Source organism: Megalobrama amblycephala, linkage group LG11 (assembly GCF_018812025.1).
Source record: "Megalobrama amblycephala isolate DHTTF-2021 linkage group LG11, ASM1881202v1, whole genome shotgun sequence".
NCBI classification, from domain to species: domain Eukaryota; kingdom Metazoa; phylum Chordata; class Actinopteri; order Cypriniformes; family Xenocyprididae; genus Megalobrama; species Megalobrama amblycephala.
Window position 1 is genome coordinate 5989971 of NC_063054.1, and position 24658 is coordinate 6014628.

The following is a 24658-nucleotide window of genomic DNA, read 5'->3' on the forward strand; positions in this document are numbered from 1 at the left end:
CTTCTGTTGGCTACTTCCAGCAGGATAATATGTCATGTCACAAAGCTCAAATCATGTCAAACTGGTTTCAACATGACACAATGAGTTCACTATATTGAAATGGCCTCCACAGTCACCAGATTGCAATCCAGTAGAGCACCTTTGGGGTTGTGGTGGAACGGGAGATTTGCATCATGAATTCTCTGCTGAGAAATCTGCAGCAAGTGTGATGCTGTCATGTCAATATCAAAAAAATCTGAGAAAAGTTTCCAGCACCTTGTTGAATCAATGCTACAAAGAATTAAGGTAGTTCTGAAGGCAAAAGGAGGTCCAACCTGCTACTAGCAAGATGTACCTAATAAAGTGGCTGTGAGTGTATATTAAGCCAATGTGGCTGGCATCACAATATATACTCACAGAAACAGACAACGTTGCTGCAGACATGGACTTGGTTATTAATAAAGCTTATTCCTGAATCTTAGCATAACCAGGGTAGATTGTCTATTAAAAATCAAGCATGGAGTTCATGTTTGAACTGCATTATTGCAATTTTTAGGTATAAAAAAGCTTTTAGGGTGCATGTATACAAATTCAAATATATAATGTATAATTCAAATGTATACACAAAGCTTTGGTCTAGACAAACTCTGTATGTCACAAGTATTTGTGCAAAATTCCTGAACGTTTGCTGGCAACTTATGTGGCAAACCAAATAGCAAGGAGCAGGCCAAAAAAAACAACCAATGGAACAGACCTGTCAATCAATATCTGTTGCCACATGAGAAGCCAGTAAACTACTTTGTAAGTAAGATGTCTTGGTCATGTTTCTTGCGTCAATCTGAAGAGTTTCTTTTGAATCTTTAATTACAGCTTCCACCAACCAAAGTTTCACAATTCAGCTTAATAGACCATTTTTTCTAACAGCAACTTAAAATGAAAAATGACTGTATAAGGGTTCTTTATGAGACTGTTTTGTAAGCTTTATTGAGTGAGTACATGTGTGTGAACTACAAGAATATTTCAGGGCCAAATACATTAGATCTATGGAATAAAAATAAAGTAAGGATATCACCTACAATCAAATGAACCACTGCTACAAAACCTCACACAATATTTAATGTCTATTAAAATAAGATTGTGGATAAAACAAAAAGGCATTTACATTACACCAGATATTATACCAAGGCCATTAAGTGTACTACAGGATCGACCAACGACTGAAGAGTCAATGCTCTTTCTTCATCAGGCAGTACAAATTGAAAATGAAGAATTTCATGGTAACCTGCAACAACAAAAAAGACTAGTTAATAAAACATGAAGAGAGAATTTTTAAAACTTGATTGTATAATGACAGTGGGTCGCATTCACTACTAAGAAAACAACTACTGAACAAGTCCCAGTCAATCTAAAATTAAAGAAAAAAAACTTCATATATAAAAGTACAAAAATACAAAAGCTGTTTTTGCTGAATTTTATACCCAAAATGCCATTAAACCTAAGCATAATTTGATGTAAATGAGTAAGCTGATGGAAATCATGTTCTAAAGTTTAAAAAACAGGAAAAAACTAATGTCTCTAGCTTTCTATCCACATAGCACAATTACTATCAGTTTTGGCTATTCAAAAGAGCTGAATTACTAGAAACTCACCTTAAACGCTGTACAATTGTCATTACAAAATCTCCTAAAAATACTTGGTGCGGTTGAGAGCTCTCTGAGCAAGCTGGCCGCTCTCATCCGTGATTTTCTCCCAGTCTGTCTGACCAACAACAAAACCAATCGCGCGTTTTCTGTCGGCATCCTTCTTCTCTTCGAGATCAGCCCAGCGCACCTGGAAGATGAGTAATTTTAATGAGTGCAAAATGTTTGTTTGAATCATGACCCTGCCCATAACCAAACAAGAAAAGCAATGAAAATTCAAATCAGATGGTCACCAACTGGTGAGAGTCTTCTTCAGTAAAATAAAAATACAGACCAACAAGTCTATCATTTTCAAAACAGGGCTCTCAATCTGCAATTCTCAAGAACATTCAAAATAAAAACTAAACAATAGGTGACCGCAAATACTAAGTGAAAGTGAATACGTAAAAAAACACGTGCATCACATTACCCTCTTTTTGCCAGGTTCAGACATGCGACTGGCATAGTCATCAGGCAGCTGAAGGAAGTCTTCCATGCCGGAAACATCATTGTCTCGTTTTCTCTTGCCTCCTCCCGCCAGACCATCCAACTTGTCTGGAAGGACAAAGCAGCATCTCAAGTCATCATCAACTCTACATCTGATGAACACTTATTTGTTTCAAAGCTACTAAAACCTGGTAAATTACATACTAATAAGGAAAAAAAAAAGCTATTATTCTGTTATAATCAATGGCTGTCCAAAGACATATCTTATGCACATTAGGATTAAGCAAAGTTACAAGGGCTTTTCACACAGTGCTGGATCAGTGTTTTTTAAACCTGTAGTGTTTTTAGACCTGTAGATCATTTGCTTTGTTCTGAAACAGGGATCAAAAATATTGCAACATTGCAATTTCTTCTTGGTTCGGTTCGCTTTCACAAGGCAACATTTGTAACTGGACAAAAAATCGTTACTACAAGTCACATGCGAGTAAACTATTTTACTTTTTCATTTTGAGCAAGAATCAAGGCTTCAGTATTTTAATGTGTTTTGGACAGTTGTTCTGAAATATGTTCAAATTTCAAATAGGTATTTTACTTTGTGTTTGATCCAGGTTAACTCATGATTCATTTTGAAAAGCATTAGCAAAACAAACACTGCTGCTTTTCACGCAACATATGTAATGGTCTGTTGGGTCGGATTGCTTTCTCACCACAAGCAAACCACTCGAGTTTTTCAAGTGGGCTGAGACCACCTTGTTTAAGTGTTATTTTGTTGCGGATCTGAACGTGATTGCCATGTTCATATGTGCCTAAACGAACCAGACAAAGGGAGAAAATGCTTCAGGTTCCAAAACACATGAGCCAGGTGTGAAAATGCCCTAAACATACACCTTTAATGCAGAGTGTTTAACTGTCTGAGAGCAAAATGAATGTGTTTCGGATGACTTGAAGCAGCCAGAGCAGATCTACATGATGATATTCTAAGTTAATAAAACAGTTCACGTGCTGTATTTGTCTAATTGTTGTTATTGACCTCAGTAAATGCAAATAAAATGATTTGCATTGTACATTTGTAAATTCCGGGATAATTAACGTACAATGTTGCAAGTGTGAAATCTTGAAAACTTACTTTAAGATTAATTAACCCAGGAAAAAGTACGTAATTACCCATATATGACAATGACACCAAATATTTAAAAATAATTATATAAAAAAAAAAAAAAAAGACAACATCATACAGTACAAACATATACTGCTTTTAATATATTGTGTAAAACTATAAATAAATACCCACCCAGCTTTGCTTCTGAAGTGTCCATCTCCCATTTGCTTTTCGGAAGGTATCCCTATATTACAGAGAGACACTCCAACTGTTAATCCTCAGGGGATGAGAGACAGAGGGGACAGACAGTGTGACAGAGGAAGGACAGGGACAGAATAGGGGCTGGGGAGCAATGATGATGCTTTGGATGATGAGGGAATAAGCTTGAAAAAGAGATAATTAATAAGTCACAACGGCAACAATGAGCTCTCAGCAATTGATAAACAGTCCACACAATGAGGAAATGCTTACTGAATACAGAAGAGCATGCATATTTTAATACTACTGAGGTTTTTATATATTCCTACATCACTGCTTTATGCATTCATTTTATTGTAAATCACAAAGCCAAGACACATTTTTGCAGCAGAGATCGGTCATTATGGGATAAGACAAAAAGCCAACAGCACAAACCCACAGGAAATACTCAAGAATGACAAAGGAGTCCAATTTTAAATTAAAATGATTATTCACTGCAACCTTCAGGAGTATTTCTCAATCCTGCCCAAGAGAAACTGGATTTCTGGATTGAGAAGCACTGATCTAAAGGAAGCTCTTCTTTCTTCTGCCAAATATAAAAATATGGAAAAGTAGGAAGTTCTGTAATTGTTTTTAATTGAGAATTTCCATTCAATTAAAGTGATACAGTTAAAGTACCAATCTGTAAAACTGACTTCACTCAATTAAGATCTGAAAAGTTAAAACTAGTTTAAATGTAAATACCTATATCTTAATTTAAATGAAATGGTATTATAATACTGGCTGTGTACACAAAAACCAACAATTAAAACTTTGCTATAAAGTCATCCACACTAAGGCAATCTACACTGTAATAGCGCTAAAGTAAAACATTTATTACTTTTTTGGACAATACATACATTACATTTCTGTATAAGCGATTCTAATGTTTCTAATGGACACGTTTTGCCTCAATGCATTATATTTTCTATTGTGTATAGAATTTAATATTTTCAAGTTTTTACAACCACAAATTACACTGCCACAAAGTACAGATCGCATGTTTGCTTTAGTTCAAAAACATTCTGCTACCTGCTATCAAGTCTAATAATCCATGTAAGATTTATATTTTATAATTAGCTAGATTTAGAACTATAAATGTCTGGTATAATATCTCAAAGATAAAAATACACAAACATACAAATAAATAAAAAAAACAATCATTGGTGTTGCAACTTGCAACCAATCATGACAAAGTTTGAAGCTGTAAATATGTACTCTTTGGTAAGTGTGTGAACACTCAAAACACCCTTGAACATTAATGTCTCAAGTGATTTTTGTGTAATGGATCATTGGGGGGGGGGGGGGGAAATCACTGCACAGGTCATAATGGTCATAGCTATAGTTTATAATAGGGATGTGTGAGACTAGTTGACTGTTCGATATGGCTGCTCTAGTTGACAATGTAAACGTCTAGCTTATCCAGTTCAAAATAGTTCAAAATACTGCCATATTACACTGTTCAAAATAATTTCTCCATGTCCTCTATCTCCACTTAGAAGATGAGCAAGATGAGGGAGTATTCTGACTTGGCCTACACAAAACTCTTCCATTTTCTTCTACATGTTAAACTGGCATATAAAAATTAGCTTGATTAAAGGATTGTTATACTATCGGTTATAAGGGAAATACAGAATTTTAAATGAGACACGTTATGAAATAAAACTAAACATGTCAAGCCTTTTTTTTTTTTTGATTTTGCTGCCTGATGTGTACAACTACTTTTCATACACGAGAAGCGCATTCAAATCAGGACGTGCAATCGAACTTTTATTTTCTTAAAATAAAAAGATTTCTGCTTATAATAGACTATAGGGTTTGAAATAATTGGTCCTGCACTGCCTATTGATTCAGTTGATTTAAAAATAATTTTTAAAAAAAAGGCTATATTAGCTAATGTTGATTAAGTGAATGATTAAGTTTAATATACAATACCAGGGATGCAAACATGTAAGGGGGAAAAAAGGTAAGAACATTAAAATCTGAATTTGTCCAAAACTGTAATTTTACAGTAAAAAAAACAAAAAAAAAAACAAACATTTGCAACATTTACATTTTGTTACATTTTGCAACATTTTACCAAAATCAAGATCAAATACATTTGGTCAAAGTCTCATGTTATAAAAGATAAAGTGCTATGTAGGCTATTTAAGATAATATTGGCTGATTAGACGGCAATACTGAGCTGAAATGCAAACTGTTTGCCCTCTCTTCACCGTTCCCCAAATACATAAATTACCCTTTATATACATAGTTTTTAAAGTAAAGAGTAAAGGAAACACTGTACTGTACTTACTGAAAGAACCAGTTCTTTATTTACCCTTGTAAAGTTCACAACTAACCCCCACCCCCCAATAAAAACACTTTCTCATTGGATCTATGCAAATCCCATAAGTGAACTATTTTGATATCAAAAAGCTGAGTCGTCACTGAAAGGTGAGGAATTTGCATCTATGAATACTCATCACATGTACATTACCTATTTTCAGCAGCATTCAGTATGAGATTGGATCATTTGATTCATATTATTTCAAAATGGATTGCTTATACAAATGTTTATAGACTAGTAGACTACACAATTTCCATTTAAACGTTAATGAAATTAGTCATGGTGCACATCCCTAGTTTATAGGACAATTTCCCCAGTTCCATAAATATAGAATTCAAATTAATTATTGCTGCATAATTTGCAAGGGCAAAGATACTGTTCTTCAACAGTTTAAGATCTGAATAAGTGTTACAAGGTCTGGGACTGAACAGACAGGTTGGATTAGAGCTAGTTTTACAAAGATCTGAACAGTCTCTTACATCCCCAGCTGATCATTAGAAATCTATGAACTTTTAAAATGCATATAATCAATGTTAGTGGTGAAAAGTAAGGAGTACTGAAAATGGTACTGAAATACATAGCATTTTTTAAAGGTTTACATGACTGCTACTGACACCAGCAAAGAGGAATGAACTGATAAAATGATGAGACAAAAAAACAAGGATACATAGATTTTTCATCTTCATTACTATTCTTTATACTTTACTTTCAAGCCAAAATCCATGTATTAAGTTGCATTCTTTGAGTATAGAAAAGGTAAAATGTTTGGCATCTGCAATGATAAACACCATGTGCTTTGGCTTTTTCTTTCAAAGCCAGGATTCATTCAGTGCTACTCCTTAACTGATATTCTGAAATTTCAGTTTTAAAGTACATTTAAAAAGCCAGTTTACAAAGGCTCAACTTAATTTTAGAAAGACTTCAAAGAGCAAAAGGGTCCACAAAGCTGGATGTGCAAACATTATGTACAAAAAAAGAACTATTTATGAATTTTGTCTTGTAATCAACCATACACAAATGGACAAACTTTGACAGGAAAAAGGCTTTGAGTTTGCATAAACTTTTTCAAAATGAAAGAATCCTTTACTTAAACTAAAACGGTCCTGTGTAATGCCAGGTTCAGACTATTATTTTTGTCTGTTACGAGTCTCTGTGCCAGATTATGCGATTTTGAGTATTCAATTCTTGTTGTGTTGCAGACAAGGAACATAGACTACACATTGTTTTCCGACCATCGCTTGCCGTCTTTAACAATGTGCGTGATGTTGTCGAGAAAGCTGAACTAGTGACTGACTTCCGGAAACAAATACGTAAACAAACAAGCTCCCGAAGCGGCACGTTAGCTTAATGCTAATATCAGTACTCACTGAAAAACCATTCTCTCACGCGTTTCACTATGTTTGAAGGATGTGTACGGAAGAGCTTCTGTGCTCCTATTGGCTAATGGCACAGATGTGACAGACCTCATTGGGGAGGACGGAAAATAATTAAACATGCTAGTCTTTCTTTCGTGACATCGTGAAGCGCCGCAAATGTGTTGTTGGTTGTCGTCCACTATGGCACGAGATGAAACAATTGATTCTTGCATCGCAACGGCCATTGTTGTTTACGAATTACCACGACACCCTACATCAAACGGATTGTGCCAAAATTGGGCTGATATAGTGTATTTTGAACCTGGCATTAAAAAAAAAAAAAAAAAAACTGAAATAGTTACTTTTTTTCAAATTTAGAAAAGCTTAATTGTCCTCATTTGATTAGCCATCATTCAGTTCAACTGTTCTTTAAAGTGATAGTTCACCCAAAAATGAAAATTATCTCATGATTTACTCACTCTCAAACCATCCTAGGTGTATATGACTATCTTCTTTCAGACGAACACAATCTCAGATATTTAAAAATATCATTTTTACTACAAGTACAGCTTGTTAGAACAAACCTAGGTAAAGTTAGTGCTTTTATCAACATAATACTAGTTGATTTTTCTGGCAAGGTTGTTATTTGGTTTAGGTCTTAAAAAAAATGTTTCCTTTTAAAAGTAGCTTCATTGAATTAATGGCTCTATTGTGATACCTGCTTTAATATAAGGCACAAAGACAAAATTGCATAGCTGTGTAGAGCTTCCTACAAGATGAAACTGAAATGCTTTCAATCTTGCACTGAGTCTCACAATAAAAGGTCTGTATTAGGAATTCAACTACATCAAGCAGAACATAGCTTTTCTGTGTGAGGAGCATACTAATTGTGAGGCCATTTAATATTTGGCTAGATAAAATGAGATTTTCTCAAAACAGCTACATCATGGGAAATTCTTGCATCCATTTGCAAGTCAGAAAACCAAACTGCTCTAAATAAGCCATCAAAGTCTTAAGCTTTACTAGCTGACTTGTATTTTGATGCTTAAATCTTACATTCAAGTGTAGCCATAGAACTGCTTGAGTAGAAAATGAAGACTTCTCAGAAGGGAAATTAACAGATTTCACTTCATACCATACTAATAAAGTTGTGTTTTAACCTCTAAATTTGACACACGGTAACGTGCACATTTTAAAATTCTGCTGTGAAGGAGTTACAAGTCTGGATAACCTGTTGAAGAAAAAAAAAAAACTGTCTACTGCTAGTTTAAATCAATTAGTAACGTAGAAGAGCAATGTATTTGAAACAAGTTTCAGCTTACATTGTGCAATTTTAAAAGCTTAGCTTACATTTTACTAAAAGTAACAAACTCGGGGGATCAGTTCTGCCAGTGACATTTTAAAAAATGTACATTGCCAATTACAAGTCTCCATGGACAGAATTGTAAGTTAAATATTATTTTAATTAGCTAAAATGTTGTGGATCTTTAAATAAGGATTAAGTAAATATGAAGATTTGGGTGGATAAACAGAGATACCATTATAAATTACACTATTTCAAAACATCAAAGTTTGTTCATTTTTCACACACTTTAAAATTAGGTCAAGTCACTGCCTTTAGTGAGACAACATGATATTTGCTGTTGCCAATATATTTTCTTGAGAAAGCATTTAATAATCCATATTCAGAATATGGATTGGAATGGTTTAAAATACCCCATGAGATCCCATGTCTCAGGAATATTCTTTTTTATTTGTTTCATCTTGATCAATAATAAGAGTACTTACCTTGTTTAGGTGAGAAACAAGTAACTATAAAGTCACAGTTTAAATTATTGGATAAAAAGCATGCATGCAAAATGAGGTCCTACCAGATCCGTCTCGTCGTCATCCTCCTTTTTCACATCAGCCTTTATTTCTTCTTCAGATGGGTTGAAGTCTTCCATCTCCACCTATCACAAAAGCAATTTATGTTACTACGAGAAGAGAAGCACAAGGAAAACACATTTACAATTTCTTTAATGAACACAAAAGGCACAAGTCATCAACAAACTTACATCTTCAATTGCCGCATCCTGCAGTAGAGACCTGATATCTAGTCGTATCATATGGGGTGGTGCAGACTCCCAGCCACTGGCCAGCTGTGCACAAAATGCATATTATTAGTCAGGCTCATGAACAATGAACATCATTATAATTCTGGTAATAATCTGAACTAATCATAAAAACAGCAGGTGCTCAAACTGTAAATTAAGTTAAAGAAAATACCTTTGTGATATCCTTTAGTGTTCGCCCATGTATGTTTCTCTTTGTACATGTTTGTTGATCAGTGGTGATTTCAGCCAAGTACACCTGATAATAAAAAAGTGAGATATGAGGTAGAGCTACAAAAACAAATGTAGATACTGTTGATCTACAGAGATGCCCAGCATTTACTAGCAAGGAAATTTACATGAAACACAGAGGATGCTCACCTCAAATCCTTTTGTCTTAGCAGCACTCCAGAACTGGTCAAAGTACTTCACTTTATCATTAATGGCATCCAGGATTATAAATGGGAAAAATCCATCATCCAGTGTTTTCTTAAATGTCTTCAACATGCTGTTTCGATATGTATCTTCCATCTCTGGTTCATATTCATATTCAAGCACCTAATGAAAGACATGCATGATCAGTTAGGGAAAATGAGTTAAGGTTTCTCATTTAAAATAAACAATGAACACAAAGAATAGTTCAAACCTTGTTCTTGACACGCTTCCCAGTATCAGGGTCCTTCTCAACTTTTTCCACTTCAGTCATGAAATAGTCATCCAGACCCAGAACTCTGGGTGGAGCACCACCACATTCAACCTCTTTATCCTGCATCAGTAAAAGCATGTTTACTTCATGAATAAATTGAAATGACAAAGTCATTTACAAAAAAAAAAATCAAATACAGAACATCTTACATTAGTTAAAGTGTTATTTTGTTCTTTCCTTTGGTTATATGAATTCTCTTATGGCCAAAACATCTCCTCACAAGCACTTCTATCTATGCAAGCTTGATGAAATCATAATGAAACATATGAAATATGCACTGCAGTCTCAGTATTGCCGACAGGGGCAGTATAGAGAACATAAGCATCATTTTTTTCCTACTGCGGCTAGTTTTCTGTTATTCATATTTATGAGCCAACTTAATAATAGCATCCAGTTCCGACATTTGAGGCAACTTTATCATCCACCCTGAGGACTTGTCAAATTCTATAACAGGACAAGTTAAAGACCAGAGTAGACCAAGTATACTTTCAGATTGTTTGGGGAAAAAAAAAAAAAAAATAATAATAATAATAATAATAATAAAAAAAAAAAAAAAAAAAAAAAAAAAGGCACAATAAAATAAATTAAGCATTACCCTAATCAGTTTTGCCACATGACTTTTGCCACTTCCAGGTAAACCACGCATGATGACTACAATCTAAAAAGAAAAAAATACTGTGGGTAAAGCATAATATTCAAAAGAGCATAATAATAAATATAATAAAATAATTGTGGCATACCCTGTCAGGTCGAGTTGATCGACCTGGGAGTTTGAGGATGTCCTCAGCATTCTTTGTCTCTGGTTTCTTCTCCACACGAGGAGGGGCAACAGGTGCAGGAGGGGGCAGTGATGTGGGTGGCGGGGGGCGCTCATCTGGATAGCTCCTCCGATCACCTGGGTAAGAAATATAGGCATCTTACACAGGACCCAACTTTTTAGGCTTTTTAGTGATTACTCAGTTATTCATGATACATTGACTTCACATTTGATTGGCTTGTGAAACAGGACCATTTTAAAAGGGTACTTCACCACTGGCAAAATGGGCTTTCAATAAATCTTGGCTGCCTATGCAGTAGAAAGGCAAAAAAAAAAAAAAAAAAATTAAACTATTGCAACCTGACTAGAGAAAAAATGAGAAATAAGGCTGCTGTCTTCCAGTTTGCTAAATAGGTAGGAAAAACGTCAAAACCCAAAATGCACTGGGCATGGCAAGGCCACTCCCACCAGTCATACAGTAACCAGGGTCAAATATCACCTTGCTTTAGGTGGAAATACTTCTTAGCAAACTTTTGGTCATAATGGTGTTGACTTGTATTGTTACCGGGTGCAAGAATTCAAAGATCCAGACAAATACACAATTTTTCAGCCCAGGTAACACAGAGAATGAGTAAACATTGTTGATTTACATATATTACTGAGATTGTAACAATACAAAGCAGGTTGAAAATTGGCAAAGTTACACGTTAAGTTAAAGAGAAATGTTTACTTTCTGTGCCACTAGCCTGTTTTCAAACAGGTTTCCCCAAAAACTCCTCCCAAAATCACAACATTAGCTGAGCCAAGTATTGCTATGTTGGGTTGGTCAGGGTTGTTGAAACAAGCCATTGTGTTTACACTTTACAAGGAAATCTACCTACAAGTGTATTTCTTATACTCATGTTTGCATCAAAGATGAAATAGGATTAAGTATTTTCATGTTAAAAAATTGACACGCAACTTTGAAAGTTGCGATGGATTCTTTTATAATAAACTTACTACCATAGCTTGAGGATCCATGGTCATAATGCTCAAGACTCCTTTCATAGGAAGACCTCTCATAACTTGATCGGCTATAAACCTCTCGGTCCCTGCTCGAACGACTTGAGTGATCTCTTTCCCTGTCCCTGTGTCCTGGACGAGGCCCAAGTGGAGGTCTGAAACCAGTCATACAAAAAAAATAACACATGTTAAAATTCTAGATATATACTGCACTTTTTTCCCCAGTCTGTGACAAACTAATGCTCTTCGCAGATATTTTTTTCACAGATTGCAGATAATGAAATGTTTTAATATTAGTAAACCAATGTGGGTATTAAATACATAAAATATCAGGTGCTACTGTGAGAAATAGATGCAGCGGTAAAGTCTTGAAGTACCTACCGTTCATCTCGTAGGTAACGGTCCCTTTCATATCTGTCTCTCTCATAATCCAGAGGTGGCTTCTCCCTATATGGATCTCTCTCCCAATCTCTGTCATAATCTCTGGGACCACCATATGGGTCACTTCTTCTGTCATAGTATGGGTCTCTGGGGCCAAGTAGTTCTAACAAAAAAAAGAAGTTCATCACACAAGGAAAACACAAAATTAAAATGAACGATTCTAATATTAACAGAACAGAGCCAACCTTTCTCATATAGTCGCTCAGATGGCGGTGGGGCAGGCCTCAACACAATCCTCTCTCCATAAGATATCCTTTCCACTGTTGCACCAACATCTGTTAAATGAAAACACAATGTAGTTTGACTAGATACATTTAAAATTATGTCAATTGAGAGGCAGAATATATACTGACCACGACCATGCCCATAGTCCACTGTTTTAGCAATGAATGTGGCTGTAGGGGCAGGTGCTGAAGAATGAAGAAAGTCTATAGATTGATTTGAAGGGGGCAAACCAGCTTCCAAAGGTTGACCGGGAACAATCTGTCCCGTTTCGGACAATAAATTGGTAGCCTTTAAGAAAAACAAAATGGTCATGCAATCTGTGACTTTTCAATAACAAGCTATAGACATTCGCTTCTGAATCAAGGCGCATAATTTGGCATACCTGAAGAGCACTTTTAACCTCAGGTGGAATTTCCAATCCGAGAATTCCAGGGGGAAGTTCTGAAGGCAACCCAGTTGAATCTGGGTTGGAAGCTTCTCCTAAAGCCCTCTTGCTTTCCTGGAGCTCTCTATAAGGGTAAATAAATCAGTAAGCTTTCAGCTTATGAAATCTCAGCCAAGTTGGCCTGTATGACTTGAATGTTATTTAAATAATGATACACTGTTGGAAAATTAAATTTACCTTATCATTTTCAGCTCCTGGGCAGCTTTTAGAATGATCTCATGCTGCCTTTGAGAAAGAGCAAGTACAGTTTTAGTTGCACTAGGTGAAGACTGCTCAAGTGGGGTATCCGGGTCTTGAGGTGCTGGCAGGCCAGCTAGAGACTCTGGGTTATGCTCATAATGGTGCTTTGTTTCACCAGCTGGATGAGAGTAACCTCTTTCTTGTGGGAGTGGAGGTGGTGGCCTTTCCCAATCAGAATGAGAGTGAAATGAAGGCTCCCTATCTCGTTCTTGATAAGGCGAATCATCAGGGTAACAAGGTCGTCTTCGTTCCTCTCTGTATCGATCCTCTTCCTCATATGGGAATGATCTTTCCTCTTTCCTCTAACCAATGTTCCTCTCTAATGTGCTCTGGGCGACGATGAAGTGGATAGTCTAGGTCAGGCTGCTCCCTGCCCCATTCCTCACGAGAACCATAATACTCATCGTCTTGCTCATAATCTGGATATTCATGAGTAGGTCTTCTGTGCATTTCATCCTCTTCACCATATGGGTATTCCTCCTCATAATCTCCTTCTTCATGGGGTGGTGGGACACGCCACCTCTCCCTTGGCATTGGGGGCCTAATGGGTGGTCTTCTCATACCTCTCCCCATTTCATGGGGAGGTAAAGAAGGACGTCTCAGCCCTCGACCACGTGGATGAGGCCATCCAGGTTCTCTATCAATTTCTTCATCATATTCAAGAGGTACAGCTGGATCCCTTGCCAGGATTTCATGAGGAGGTGGTGGCCGTCTCAAGTCTCGCTCCATAATGTCATGGTGGGGTAGTGGTCCCCATGGGCCTACACCCCGCCTGAATCGTGGTCCCATTCCACCACGTGGTCCCATGAGAGGAGGTCCATGTGGGTTGTGTTGCAAACTTCCAGGAGGAGGGGGGCGCCTAGGGCCATGAAGCATAAATCGAGGATGGAAAGGGGGTCTTCTGGGGCCCCCTGGAGGAAAAGGAGGTCTAGCATGCATGGGAGGTCTTCTTTCTGTCCAGTATGGATCTTCTTCCTCCCAATAATCCTGTGATTCTTCTTCCCAGTGTTCGCCTGGATGAGTGCTCTCTGGGTACTCTTCTGGAAAGTGTTCCTCCTCTGGATGCCACATCTCAAGGGGTGCTTCCTGGTCATCTATTTCTCCAGGACCATCTAAAGAGGGGTCTCTCCAAACCAAATCCTGGTCCTCTCCATGCCCTGTATCATCCGTTTCCTGATGGTCATAGGGATCCTCTTCCATAATTTCTCTCTGGCAGTTCTGGATCAGATATTTGTCCCCCGTACTGCCCTCGACCACGTGCACGCCCCCTGCCTCGAAGAGGCACTGGCCCTTGGCCCCTTCCTCTCCCTCGTGTCGCCTGTGGTGGACCTGTCTGAGTCAACATGTGTGGCCCCCTAGAAGCCTCCTTAATTGTATCAGGTTTAAACTTATTTTGAGGAGGCTTTGCTTGTTGCGGTGGCCCATTGCTTGTTGTAGTGGCAATATGACCAGTTTTAGGAGGTTGTGAGCTAGAGTTCTGAGATTTTTTGTTGGTGGTGTTTGAACTTTCCGTAGGTAAGGATGGTTTAGTTCCATCTTCTGTCCCCTTATCCTGCTTTGCAGTATCAGCACTGATATTCTCAGATTTATTATCCTGAGTTTGAGGAATGGGTCCACTCTGAATAAAAAATCCATCCACTGTGTCCAGTATGTCATCTGTTCAGTGACGGACCAGTCGAAGTACCATCTTTTTTGCTACTTTGATCTAAGGGATCTTTGTGTTTTTCTGGGCCTGTTTGAGGTGGAGGAACTGGTGGTGCATCAGGTTTTGCTGATTGTTGCTTTGTTTGAATTCCAGGGACAGGACTGGATTGGTGTCCATGCCCTGGTTGTTGAGGGGGTACAGGGGGTCTTTCAAAACGTGAAGGTGCATTCTGCCTTGGGGGATTCTCAAGTCTTGCTGGAGCCCCTGGGTGTGGAGGATTACCTCTGGGAGGTCGGCTAAATCGCTGACCAGTGTCAAATCTGGGTGGCCCACTAAACCGTTGCTGGGGTGGCTGTTCAAACCGTGGGCCTCTGGGACCTTCAAACCTGAAAATAAAATAAAATCAGTAATCTAGCTCCAGAAAAAAAATGTATTACCCAATTTATCCTTATTTTAAGTTCAATACCTTGGGCCATCAAATCTTCCATGAGGCCCAGGGGGTCGAACCCCCATTCCAGGTGGTCGAACCCCTGGTCCAGGTGGTCCAGCAGTTTTACATGTTTCAGAGACAGAATCTGGACCAGAAGATGGGAAAGATTCTGCAGGTGATGGCCCCTGTGGAATAACTGGTCCAGAAGGTGGTGGGCCCTGTGGTGAAGGTCTTGACATGGCATCCATGTTAACTGGTGGAGGCATAGATGGTAGTCCTGGGCCAGCTAAATGCATGTTTCCATCTGGTACAGGGTGTCTATGCTGCCCATATGGTCCCATCATGCCTCCATAAGAAGGACCTGTACCATACTGAGGCTGCATAGCTCTTAGAGTAGTGACTCTCTCTTGCAGATGAGCTGAAGTTGAATTCATTTGCTCCTGCCATTGCCTCCACTGAGCTTCATAATCATGCAGCTGGTCTTTGTGTGGGTATGTCTGAAACTGTTCTAACCACAAATTAAAGTGCCTGTCCCATTCTTGGTACAATGGAGCAAATCGCTGTTGCTGCATTTCATAGTGTTGCAACTGCATTTCCAAGGGCAATGTCTGGTGGATATAATTGAACAATCATAAATAATATTGTAACATTATTTTACTTTTTTTTTCTCTAGTCCAAGATATTTTCTGAGCCAACCATGCAAATTAAGAACCACTGAGCAATTTAGTAAGACAAGAATTTGTACCTGGAGATGCGCTGGCTGTTGAATAACCTGTTGATACTGTTGCAGGATCTGCTGTAGTTGAGCATGCTCTTGCATGAGTGCCTGGTACTGAAGGCTGGCCCTTTGATGCTGCACATGCTGCCAATGGGCAGCTGCCGCCTGCAGCTGCTGAAGACGTGCTGCTTCAGCTGGGTCTCCTGCATCACTGATGCCACTGGGCTGTGATGAATTTCAGTAATCAATTAAATATGATATAAATTAAATAATAGAAATCAACTGATTCTGAACCACATTTTTAAAAGGTATAAAAAAATAAAAAAAAATTGAAAAAAAAAAACAACAACTGGATGCAAATATTAAGCAGGAGAAATTACCTTTGATTCCTCAGGTGGTGGGGGAGGAGGGGGGTTCCTCTTTGGGAGGTGGTGGTGGAGGGGTGCTCTTTGGGGGTTCAACTGGAGGCGGAGGAGCTGAAGCATGGCCTCCATTAGCTGAACTTTGATTCTGCTTTGCCTTCTCATTTTTCAGCTTTTGCAAATTTTGAAGGTGCTGCTGGTACCAATATTCCTGCTGCTCCTGTACACAATAAATTTAAAAATAAACAAATATAACATTTTTGCATTGTTTGAATTCAAATACTGTACAAATTAAATACTTTTAATAATGAATAAATATTTCACTTAAACATGAAAATGGATATTTTAATGTCCATGTCTATTAAAAGTAGGGTAGGCAATTTTGAAGAGGTTAGCAATAGCAAGCTAGCTCTCCAAAGCCACACCTTTTCCAAAACACATGAACGCATGAAGTCTGCAAAGCATCACGAGATGATGGCATTAAATTACCTCATGTCACAAAGCACATGACATTATAATAATAATGAACGTAAACAACTTACAGGGCTCTTAGTTGTGGCACCTGACTGCAGCAGATTCTTTTCAGCATTGATAAAGAGTATGAGATGAGATATTGACATTATTGACATAGAAATAGGGCTGGGCGATATATCGCATGAAACTGTCACGCGCATTTCGTCAGTAAAGCCGGTTCCCTGATTACCGCTAAATCGCCATCACCTGCTTTCAAATGGAGCGGCATTTAATAGACAGAGCCGTAGTTCACTGACAAGACACGCAATATCGCGTTCATTATCGAAGGCGATTCATCTGCGATAATGAACGCAATATTGCGTAGCTTGTCAGTGAACTACGGCTCTGTCTATTAAATGCCGCTCCATTTGAAAGCAGGTGATGGCGATTTAGCGGTAATCAGGGAACCGGCTTTACTGACGAAATGTGCGTGACAATTGCATGCGATATATCGCCCAGCCCTACATAGAAACGCATAAATCTAAGTCTGAGGTAGGGCTGTGCGATATGATATATATCATTACCACTAAATAAAATGTCTATCATTAGAGATTTTGCTATATCATATATCGTAGTATGTAAATATATTGCACTATTTACACTTCAGAGTGATGAAATGCATGACTGAGAATATAAGGAGCAGGACATGCTTGATGTTAAAAGAGTTATAAGCGGAATATATCCTGAAAAGGAACTCGGTGTAGCGCACACTGCCAAAGTGCGCGAGAAGGCGATCGCGAATTAGAGATACGATCGATGTTAAGGTGTATTAAGCACCATAAGTAGGGGTGGGCAATATACTGGTAGACACGATTAGCAGGTAGAAATATGTCAACTGCGTCTCTGTCACGTGAGGTTGCTATGCTGCGCGGTCTGAATCATCAGACGTTATGCAGGTAAGCAAACAAGGACAATAGCGAAAAATGGCAGATGGAGCAATAATAACGGACATGATCCATGATATTTTTAGTGATATTTGTAAATGGTTTTTCTAAATGTTTCGTTAGCATGTTGCTAATGTACTGTTAAATGTGGTTAAAGTTACCATTGTTTCTTACTGTATTCACAGAGACAAGAGCCGTTGTTATTTTCATTATTAAACACTTGCAGTCTGTATAATTCATAAACAACTTCATTCTTTATAAATCTCTCCAACAGTGTGTAATGTTAGCTTTAGCTCATTAGCCACGAAGCATAACCTCAAACTCATTCAGAATCAAATGTAAACATCAAAAGAAATACCATACTGACAATCGGTTATGCTGCATGACGAACACTTTGTAAAGACCCATTTTGAGGGTTATATTAGCTGTGTGAACTTTGTTTATGCAATGTATTATAGAGTCGCGAGCTTGGGGTGGGGAGCGCGAGCATTTAAAGGGGAAGCACGCTGAATCAGCGCATTTTTAATGATGCCCCAAAATAGGCAGTTAAAAAAAATGAATAAATATTTTGAGCTGAAACTTCACAGACACATTCAGGGGACACCTTAGACTTATATTACATCTTGTGAAAAAGCATTCTATGGCACCTTTAAAGCAAAAATAACTATATTGTGATATATATTGTTATTGTGATATAAAATTACTCATATTGTGATAAGAATTTGGTCATATCGCCCAGCCTTAGTCTGAGGACGTGAACAGCTCTGGTTAGAAATTCACGGGTTGCTATCTTGTAATTACAGTTATGACATGCTATGAACGCAGCATAAGCTTGTTGTTTTGATTCAGGAGGAACTGTAATAGGCGGTTACTGTTTGCTTGTGGTGCTCTGTGACTGTGTCTACAACTCTGCATAGCCTTACAGAACGCGCTAATGACGTGTGATGCCAGCGCGGGTATGGAAATACATATGCTGACAGGCAGGTAGGACATCAGACTGAATGCAATGATTGGATAAACATTTTTTGGTCCTGAGATTTCCAAAGAAGATACATGTACACGTCTCTATATATACTGCTTCTACTATTGATTGCTATCAGGAACTGCGAAGAGAGTTTTGACCAGTATGTTTGGTTATGATGAGAAAACAAATGATGAAAACACTTATTTTTGAATCTGAAAGCAAAAGCAAGGAAGCATATTTTTTAAATGAATTTTTTAAAAGTTTATTAATTGTGGTAAATTTTAATAAATTAATTAAAATTTGTACGGCACTATTGTCCCACTCACTTTAGCTTCTAGCAGGAAAAGAGAATTCTTTCATGAACAAAATGAAAGAATAAAATGAAAGAGCAGTCAAAGAAGCCAGTATAAAGCACAGGGAGCTGCTTTACAATGAGAGAAGGCCAGAAAGTATGCACAATCCTGTGATATGTTTTAGTGTACTTGAATATAATGGCTGTTAAATGGCTGTGACCTATGCCTCGTCTTAAAGGGTTAGTTCACTCAAAAATGAAAATTCTGTCATTATTTACTCACCCTCATGTCGTTTCAAACCCGTAAGACTTTTGTTTATCTTCGGAACACAAATGAAGATCTTTTTGATGAAATCTGAGAGCTTTCTGTCCCTCCAGTAACAGCTACGCAACTGACACAGATGATTCAAAAAAATGAATAAAGAGATCGTAAAACTAATCCATACGAATTTGTGTTTTAGTCCAAATTTTCTGAAGGGACATGATCACTTTATATGATGAACAGATTGAATTTAGGCTTATATGTTTACATATAAACATTCATCATCTGTGGTAAACGGAAGCTCAGGCATGTTTGCACATTTGAGCCTCTATAAGAGGTTTGTTCTCGCGCGTTGAGCCGTTTATGTTCGCTGATCAATGTTTATATGTGAATAAGCTTAAATTCAAATCTGTTCATCATACAAAGCAATCATGTCTCTTCAGAAAATTTGGACTAAACCAGTCGATCCATATGGATTAGTTTTACGATCTCTTTATGAACTTTTTGAAGCATCAAAGTGTCCGTTGCGCAGCTGTCAACGGAGAGACAGAAACTTCTCAGATTATCAAAAATATCTTCATTTGTGTTCTGAAGATGAACAAAAGTTTTACGGGTTTGGAACAACATAAGGGGGAGAAATTAATGACAGAATTTCCATTTTTGGGTGAACTAACCCTTTAAAATTACTCGTTAATTCAATGAACCTTTGATAAAAGAATATAAAGAAATACTCTTAGTCAGGTAATAAAAGGTCATAAAAACGGACATCTATCATTAAATACCTGTAAGATAATTAACAAAATATTGTTTGAAAAACGTTTTAAAACGGAGTATGTCATCAGGACATGGCATGCAATAGTTTTAGGAAGTTTGTAATTACCCAAATGTATCGTTTATATTAATTATAATGTACTGTATCGAAATCTACACAAGCAGGAAATGTATGTGCAGTATAAAGCTTCTTTATTGTTACAGTAACACACAACATTAAGAAGAAGAAGATCAAGAGTAATAAGAAGAAGAAATGGAGGAGGAAGAGGAAGAAGAAATGCAACAGAAGCTTGCCTTCTGAGACATCGACGAAAAGTCGGGCTTTTCATCCGCCACCGATGAACCGGTATCGCTAACCTGTGGTACTGGAGCGGGGGTCTTCGCAGCAGGTAAAGAGGACGATGCGGGCTCGGGAGCTGGAGGTTTCACTTCAGGCGGCGGAGGCTGAGGTTGAGGCGGCCCAGTAGGACCTCTCAGAGTTGATGGATCTTGAAAATTGTTAGGTGGTGCACCGCCTGTCTGCCAGTACGGAGAAGGCCCGCTGCTGCTGGTGTTGGTGTTGCCGGAGTGATGCAGCACAGACTGCAGCTGCTTCTGATGGAGTTGCTGCAATTGCTGCATTTGTTGTAAATGCTGTTCGTGTAAACTAGAGAAATTAGATGACGCTGTAATTGACGGAGCGCCATATCCTCCAAATCCTGCCGTTGCTGCTGCTGCTGCTGGTGGGGGCTGAGGTCCCCTAAACTGATGAGGCCGCGGGCCGAAGTGTGGAGGAGGCTGGGGTGCACCTCCATAACCGCCCCAGGAGGGATGCATGCTTGAACCGAGACAGTGTGGGCCAGGCAAGGCCTAGCTGCCTGATCGCATAAAGCCGGTTACTTCGAAACTATCGCTACTGCTAATTGAAAATATGAACGCAGTTATAAACACAGACTCTAACTATCTCATGAAAATAGAAAAAAATAATTTATCTTTACAGAAGTGCAAGAAACAAAACGTTTACATTCATAATTATTGTTTAAATGCTATTTCCTCGCCGAGCCTGTGCGTGTGCCCGAATGCGCCTGCGTCCGAGCGTCGTCAACATGACGCCCACTTGTGTAATACGTCATCACATTTCCTTTACGCTTCTTCTTGAACGTGTTTTGGCGCATTACCACCACCTGTCGGACTAGTTCAGCAACACCTTGGCTTTAGTTATAAATGCATTCAATTTTGAAATCATACATTAAAAAAGTATTGTGCACAAAGCTACTTTAACTTATCTTAAGGAGACATATTGCTAGGATTTTAGATGATTCAGTGTTTTTTTGTTTGTTTGTTTTTTGCCTTCATTCTTCACGTTCCAAATCAGTAGATGGCGGAAATACACCATAAGCTACTTTGCCAACCGCCATAAAACAAAAAGAAGGCTGCGTCCGAAAACTGGTAAATGCTGCCTTCTGAGGACACATTTCAAGGTAGTAAGGTATCAAGGCACGTCCGAATCCAATGTTAGCTTTACTTCCTGTCTCATGAGATACCTTCTTCAGATCCGAAAGTTGTGTTTGCTGCTCAGTTTGTGTATAAATGTACGATTTTGACCAACAAATTTCAATTTTGATATAATTTCTATCGAGAAATTACTACTGTAATAATTAAATATTTATTTAGTTCTTCTCACCAAAGCTCGCGCTATATTGCTGTAGATCATTAAACTGTTACGCTGCCTCAGGTGTCTGTCCGAAATCAATTTCGTGTACCTTCATGCACAAACACTGCCGTACAAGTCATTCTCTTATAAGACAGCGAGGCAGCAAGACAGCTACCTAGGTTTTCGGACGCAGCCGAAGACTCTTTTCATTTCATTCAAGAATTCATTTTTTGTTTGTAAATAAAATCAGTAAAACAATAAGAAGCAAAGTGTATCTTATTAACACCATCTAAGGAGAGAATAATGGGTCTGAAAAAAGTTCTTTTCATTTGTAATAATACAGGCGTACAGTATAGACCACTTTGTAGCAGACGTCACAATGACGTCACTTGCAGCTGCGCGCGCATAGTGGTTGCAGAAAAATAGCGGTAGCAATTGGAGGAAAATGTGCAAAATCCACAGAATAAGAGAAAAATGTTTTGTTGTGCCTCTGGATGTTGGAATCAGAATGCAAAAAAATACATACATAGCAGTTACAGCATGAAATAATATTTAAACCTATAACATTTTACATAGATAACTTTTAAACATAGTCTATCAAATTTTTATTTCACAATTCTGACTTTTTTCCTGCATTTGTGTGTTTATTACTCCCAGTTCGGACGTTATAACTCGCAATTGTGAGTTTATTTCACAATTCTGAGGGGAAAAAAGTCAGAATTGCGGGATAAATTGCAATTCAGAAAAGACAGAATAACGAGTATATCTCACAATTCTGTTTTTCTTTGTAAGAAATGTGAGATATAAACTCAGATTTGTGAGAAATAAAAGTCAGAATTGTGAGATATAAACTCGAAATTAACTTTTTTTATTCTTTATTTCGTGGCTTCCATAGACTGCCACTGCTCAACTGTCATTTTCTGCAACCAGGTAGGCTCCGCCCATAAAAAACGTCATCGCTGTTTGCAAACACTGTTTTGTAATTGTATTTTGACAATTTAGTTGAATAAATAAAGTATCATGGTTTAGTAATTCTGTGTCATTCATCTCATTGAGACCACAATATGTGACACTTAGACGAAGTAAAAACTCAAAAGAATGTTTACAAACTGCATGTAAGGATAGGCTAGCTACTTTTAAAGAATCTACTGTATCTTAATTTCTTTAAGTTAGATTCCAAAAATAAGGAAAATATATACTTTTAAATTCTTAAAAATGTACAATTAAATATGGATTATGGAAAAAAAAATTTTTATTATACCTTAAGTAAATGTTTGGGTAAACACAGTACTTGGAGTAAAATTTGACTCATATCAATTTAATTTCTCTGTACTTTATACACTCCTATTTCATGAAGCAAAGTGGCATATAAACTACAGGCACTGCACAAGTATCGTTGCCTGGTAAGTCCAACTTCTACAAGATATATCAGTCTGGTCAGTCCGCCCTCCGTCAGTCCCTTCAATAGGGACTTTAAGCAGCAGCTGCTGATACAACGGCAACGGCATTCTGGCGTTCCATTGCGCATGCGCAAATTTAACTGCTACTTCTTGACGTTCTACTGTAACCGTCTACTACGGCAGGGTAGCCGATTTGCCGTAGTCGATAATACGTGACAGACTAGATAAGTAAATGTTATGTTCTATGGTTATGTTGTATTTTAGTTGTATCTGTATGTCATTTAATGCCAACAGCAACCATTCTCTTGCTTTTATTTACATGTAATGTATTGTTTACTATGTCAAATGATTAAATGATCCACGCCATCCTCTTTGTTGTTGCTTAGTGATTTTTGCGTTCTTTAGCTACGGCAGTTGACAGTTTACTTCCGGTCGTCGTTGCCGTTCCATCAACAGCTGTTGCTTAAAGTCCCTAATTAACAAAGATGGCGCACGCGAGACCCGAGAGTTTGTTCTATTCAGCCGTGAATTCAGTTTTAAATGACCAAAAACACATTAATTATTTACTTTTCGCTGTTGACTCTCTTGTCGATTTGCTAACGTCATATCCACCCTTCTCTGATTGGTTTACTCCGCTTCCTGTTTACTCGGCCGTAGAAATCGAATTGATTTAATGGCCGACCAGACTCATCTGCTGGTACAGCGGTGAGGCTGGATTTTCCAGGCAACAAGTATCGTGCTCAAGGGGGGAAATCCAGTAATTCAGTCCAGAGATCAGTTTAATAAATTACCATTCTGACAACTTAATCAGCCATTTTTTAAAATTATTAGTCCTGGGGCCTATCATGAAGCCTGTTTAAGAGAAGTAGCTAGGTTTCAGTTTAGTTTACGCCAACCCTGGGCTTTAGGCACCATGAAGGCTCATCAGTCTTACTTTTTGGATTCAATTTAAATCATTCTATCTTTTTATATGTAACTGACTTAAAAAGTTATGACCAGTCTTGAAAAAAAAAAAAAATTAGACTAAAGGTGATACACGGGGCAACTTTTTGAGCAATGTTGTCGAACGATGTTGCTTGGGCGCTTTCCTATTGAGAATGTGCAACTTGTGACTTTATTGCATAAACTGCTTCAGACTAGTCTTACAAGTTAAGGTGATGATACACAGGGCAACTTTTTTGAGCAATGTTGCCGGGCAATTTTGCCGAGCGATGTTGCTTGGGCACTTTCCCATTGAGAATAGGCAACAAATTTCTATCTGGATAATTTAGACATTGTTCAGAAAAGTTGCCCTGTGTATCATCACCTTAACTTGTAAGACTAGTCTAAGCAGTTTATAAAGTCACTCCCCCAATTTCTCTTGCTGCAAATTAAAGGCATCTATAGTAAATGATTTTTAAATAAAAAATTGATTTTTTATTATAATTATTTTATATGATTTATTTTATATATGATTCATATAGGCTAATTATATCACTAATCCATTACAAATGAGCAATTTTAGTTTAACGATTATTATTAAGCATTTCATTTAAAATAACATAAGTATAGTATATTGATATTCTTCAATCTCTTGATCTTCGGCAGAATAGAGAATTGAATCGTGTTAACTCATTTGTGAGAAGTGAATAGCAGTTTCTAGGCATGTGATTGGCTGTCCGCTACTGATGTCAGACTTTCATGTGCACACGCTCTATGAACTCATGAACAAAGCCTGAGTTGACAGAGAAAGTTTATGATCAGCGTCATA

General features: G+C 37.8%; 1 protein-coding gene across 1 annotated transcript; it reads right to left on the reverse strand.

Annotated features, from left to right (window-relative positions):
• Nucleotides 1-934: 934 nt before the first annotated feature.
• On the reverse strand, nt 935-20960 carry ylpm1 (YLP motif containing 1). Its single transcript, XM_048208460.1, is given in 25 exon segments — nt 935-1261; nt 1629-1809; nt 2089-2213; nt 3397-3448; nt 8997-9077; nt 9183-9266; nt 9394-9477; nt 9600-9776; nt 9865-9984; nt 10520-10582; nt 10665-10819; nt 11684-11838; nt 12065-12227; nt 12310-12399; nt 12478-12637; nt 12732-12858; nt 12972-13327; nt 13329-14252; nt 14254-14694; nt 14696-15065; nt 15146-15717; nt 15855-16052; nt 16208-16237; nt 16239-16409; nt 20233-20960. Coding segments are annotated over 24 exon segments (5304 nt in total). The 5' UTR covers nt 20692-20960; the 3' UTR covers nt 935-1261; nt 1629-1662.
• Between the last annotated feature and the right edge of the window lie 3698 nt (nt 20961-24658).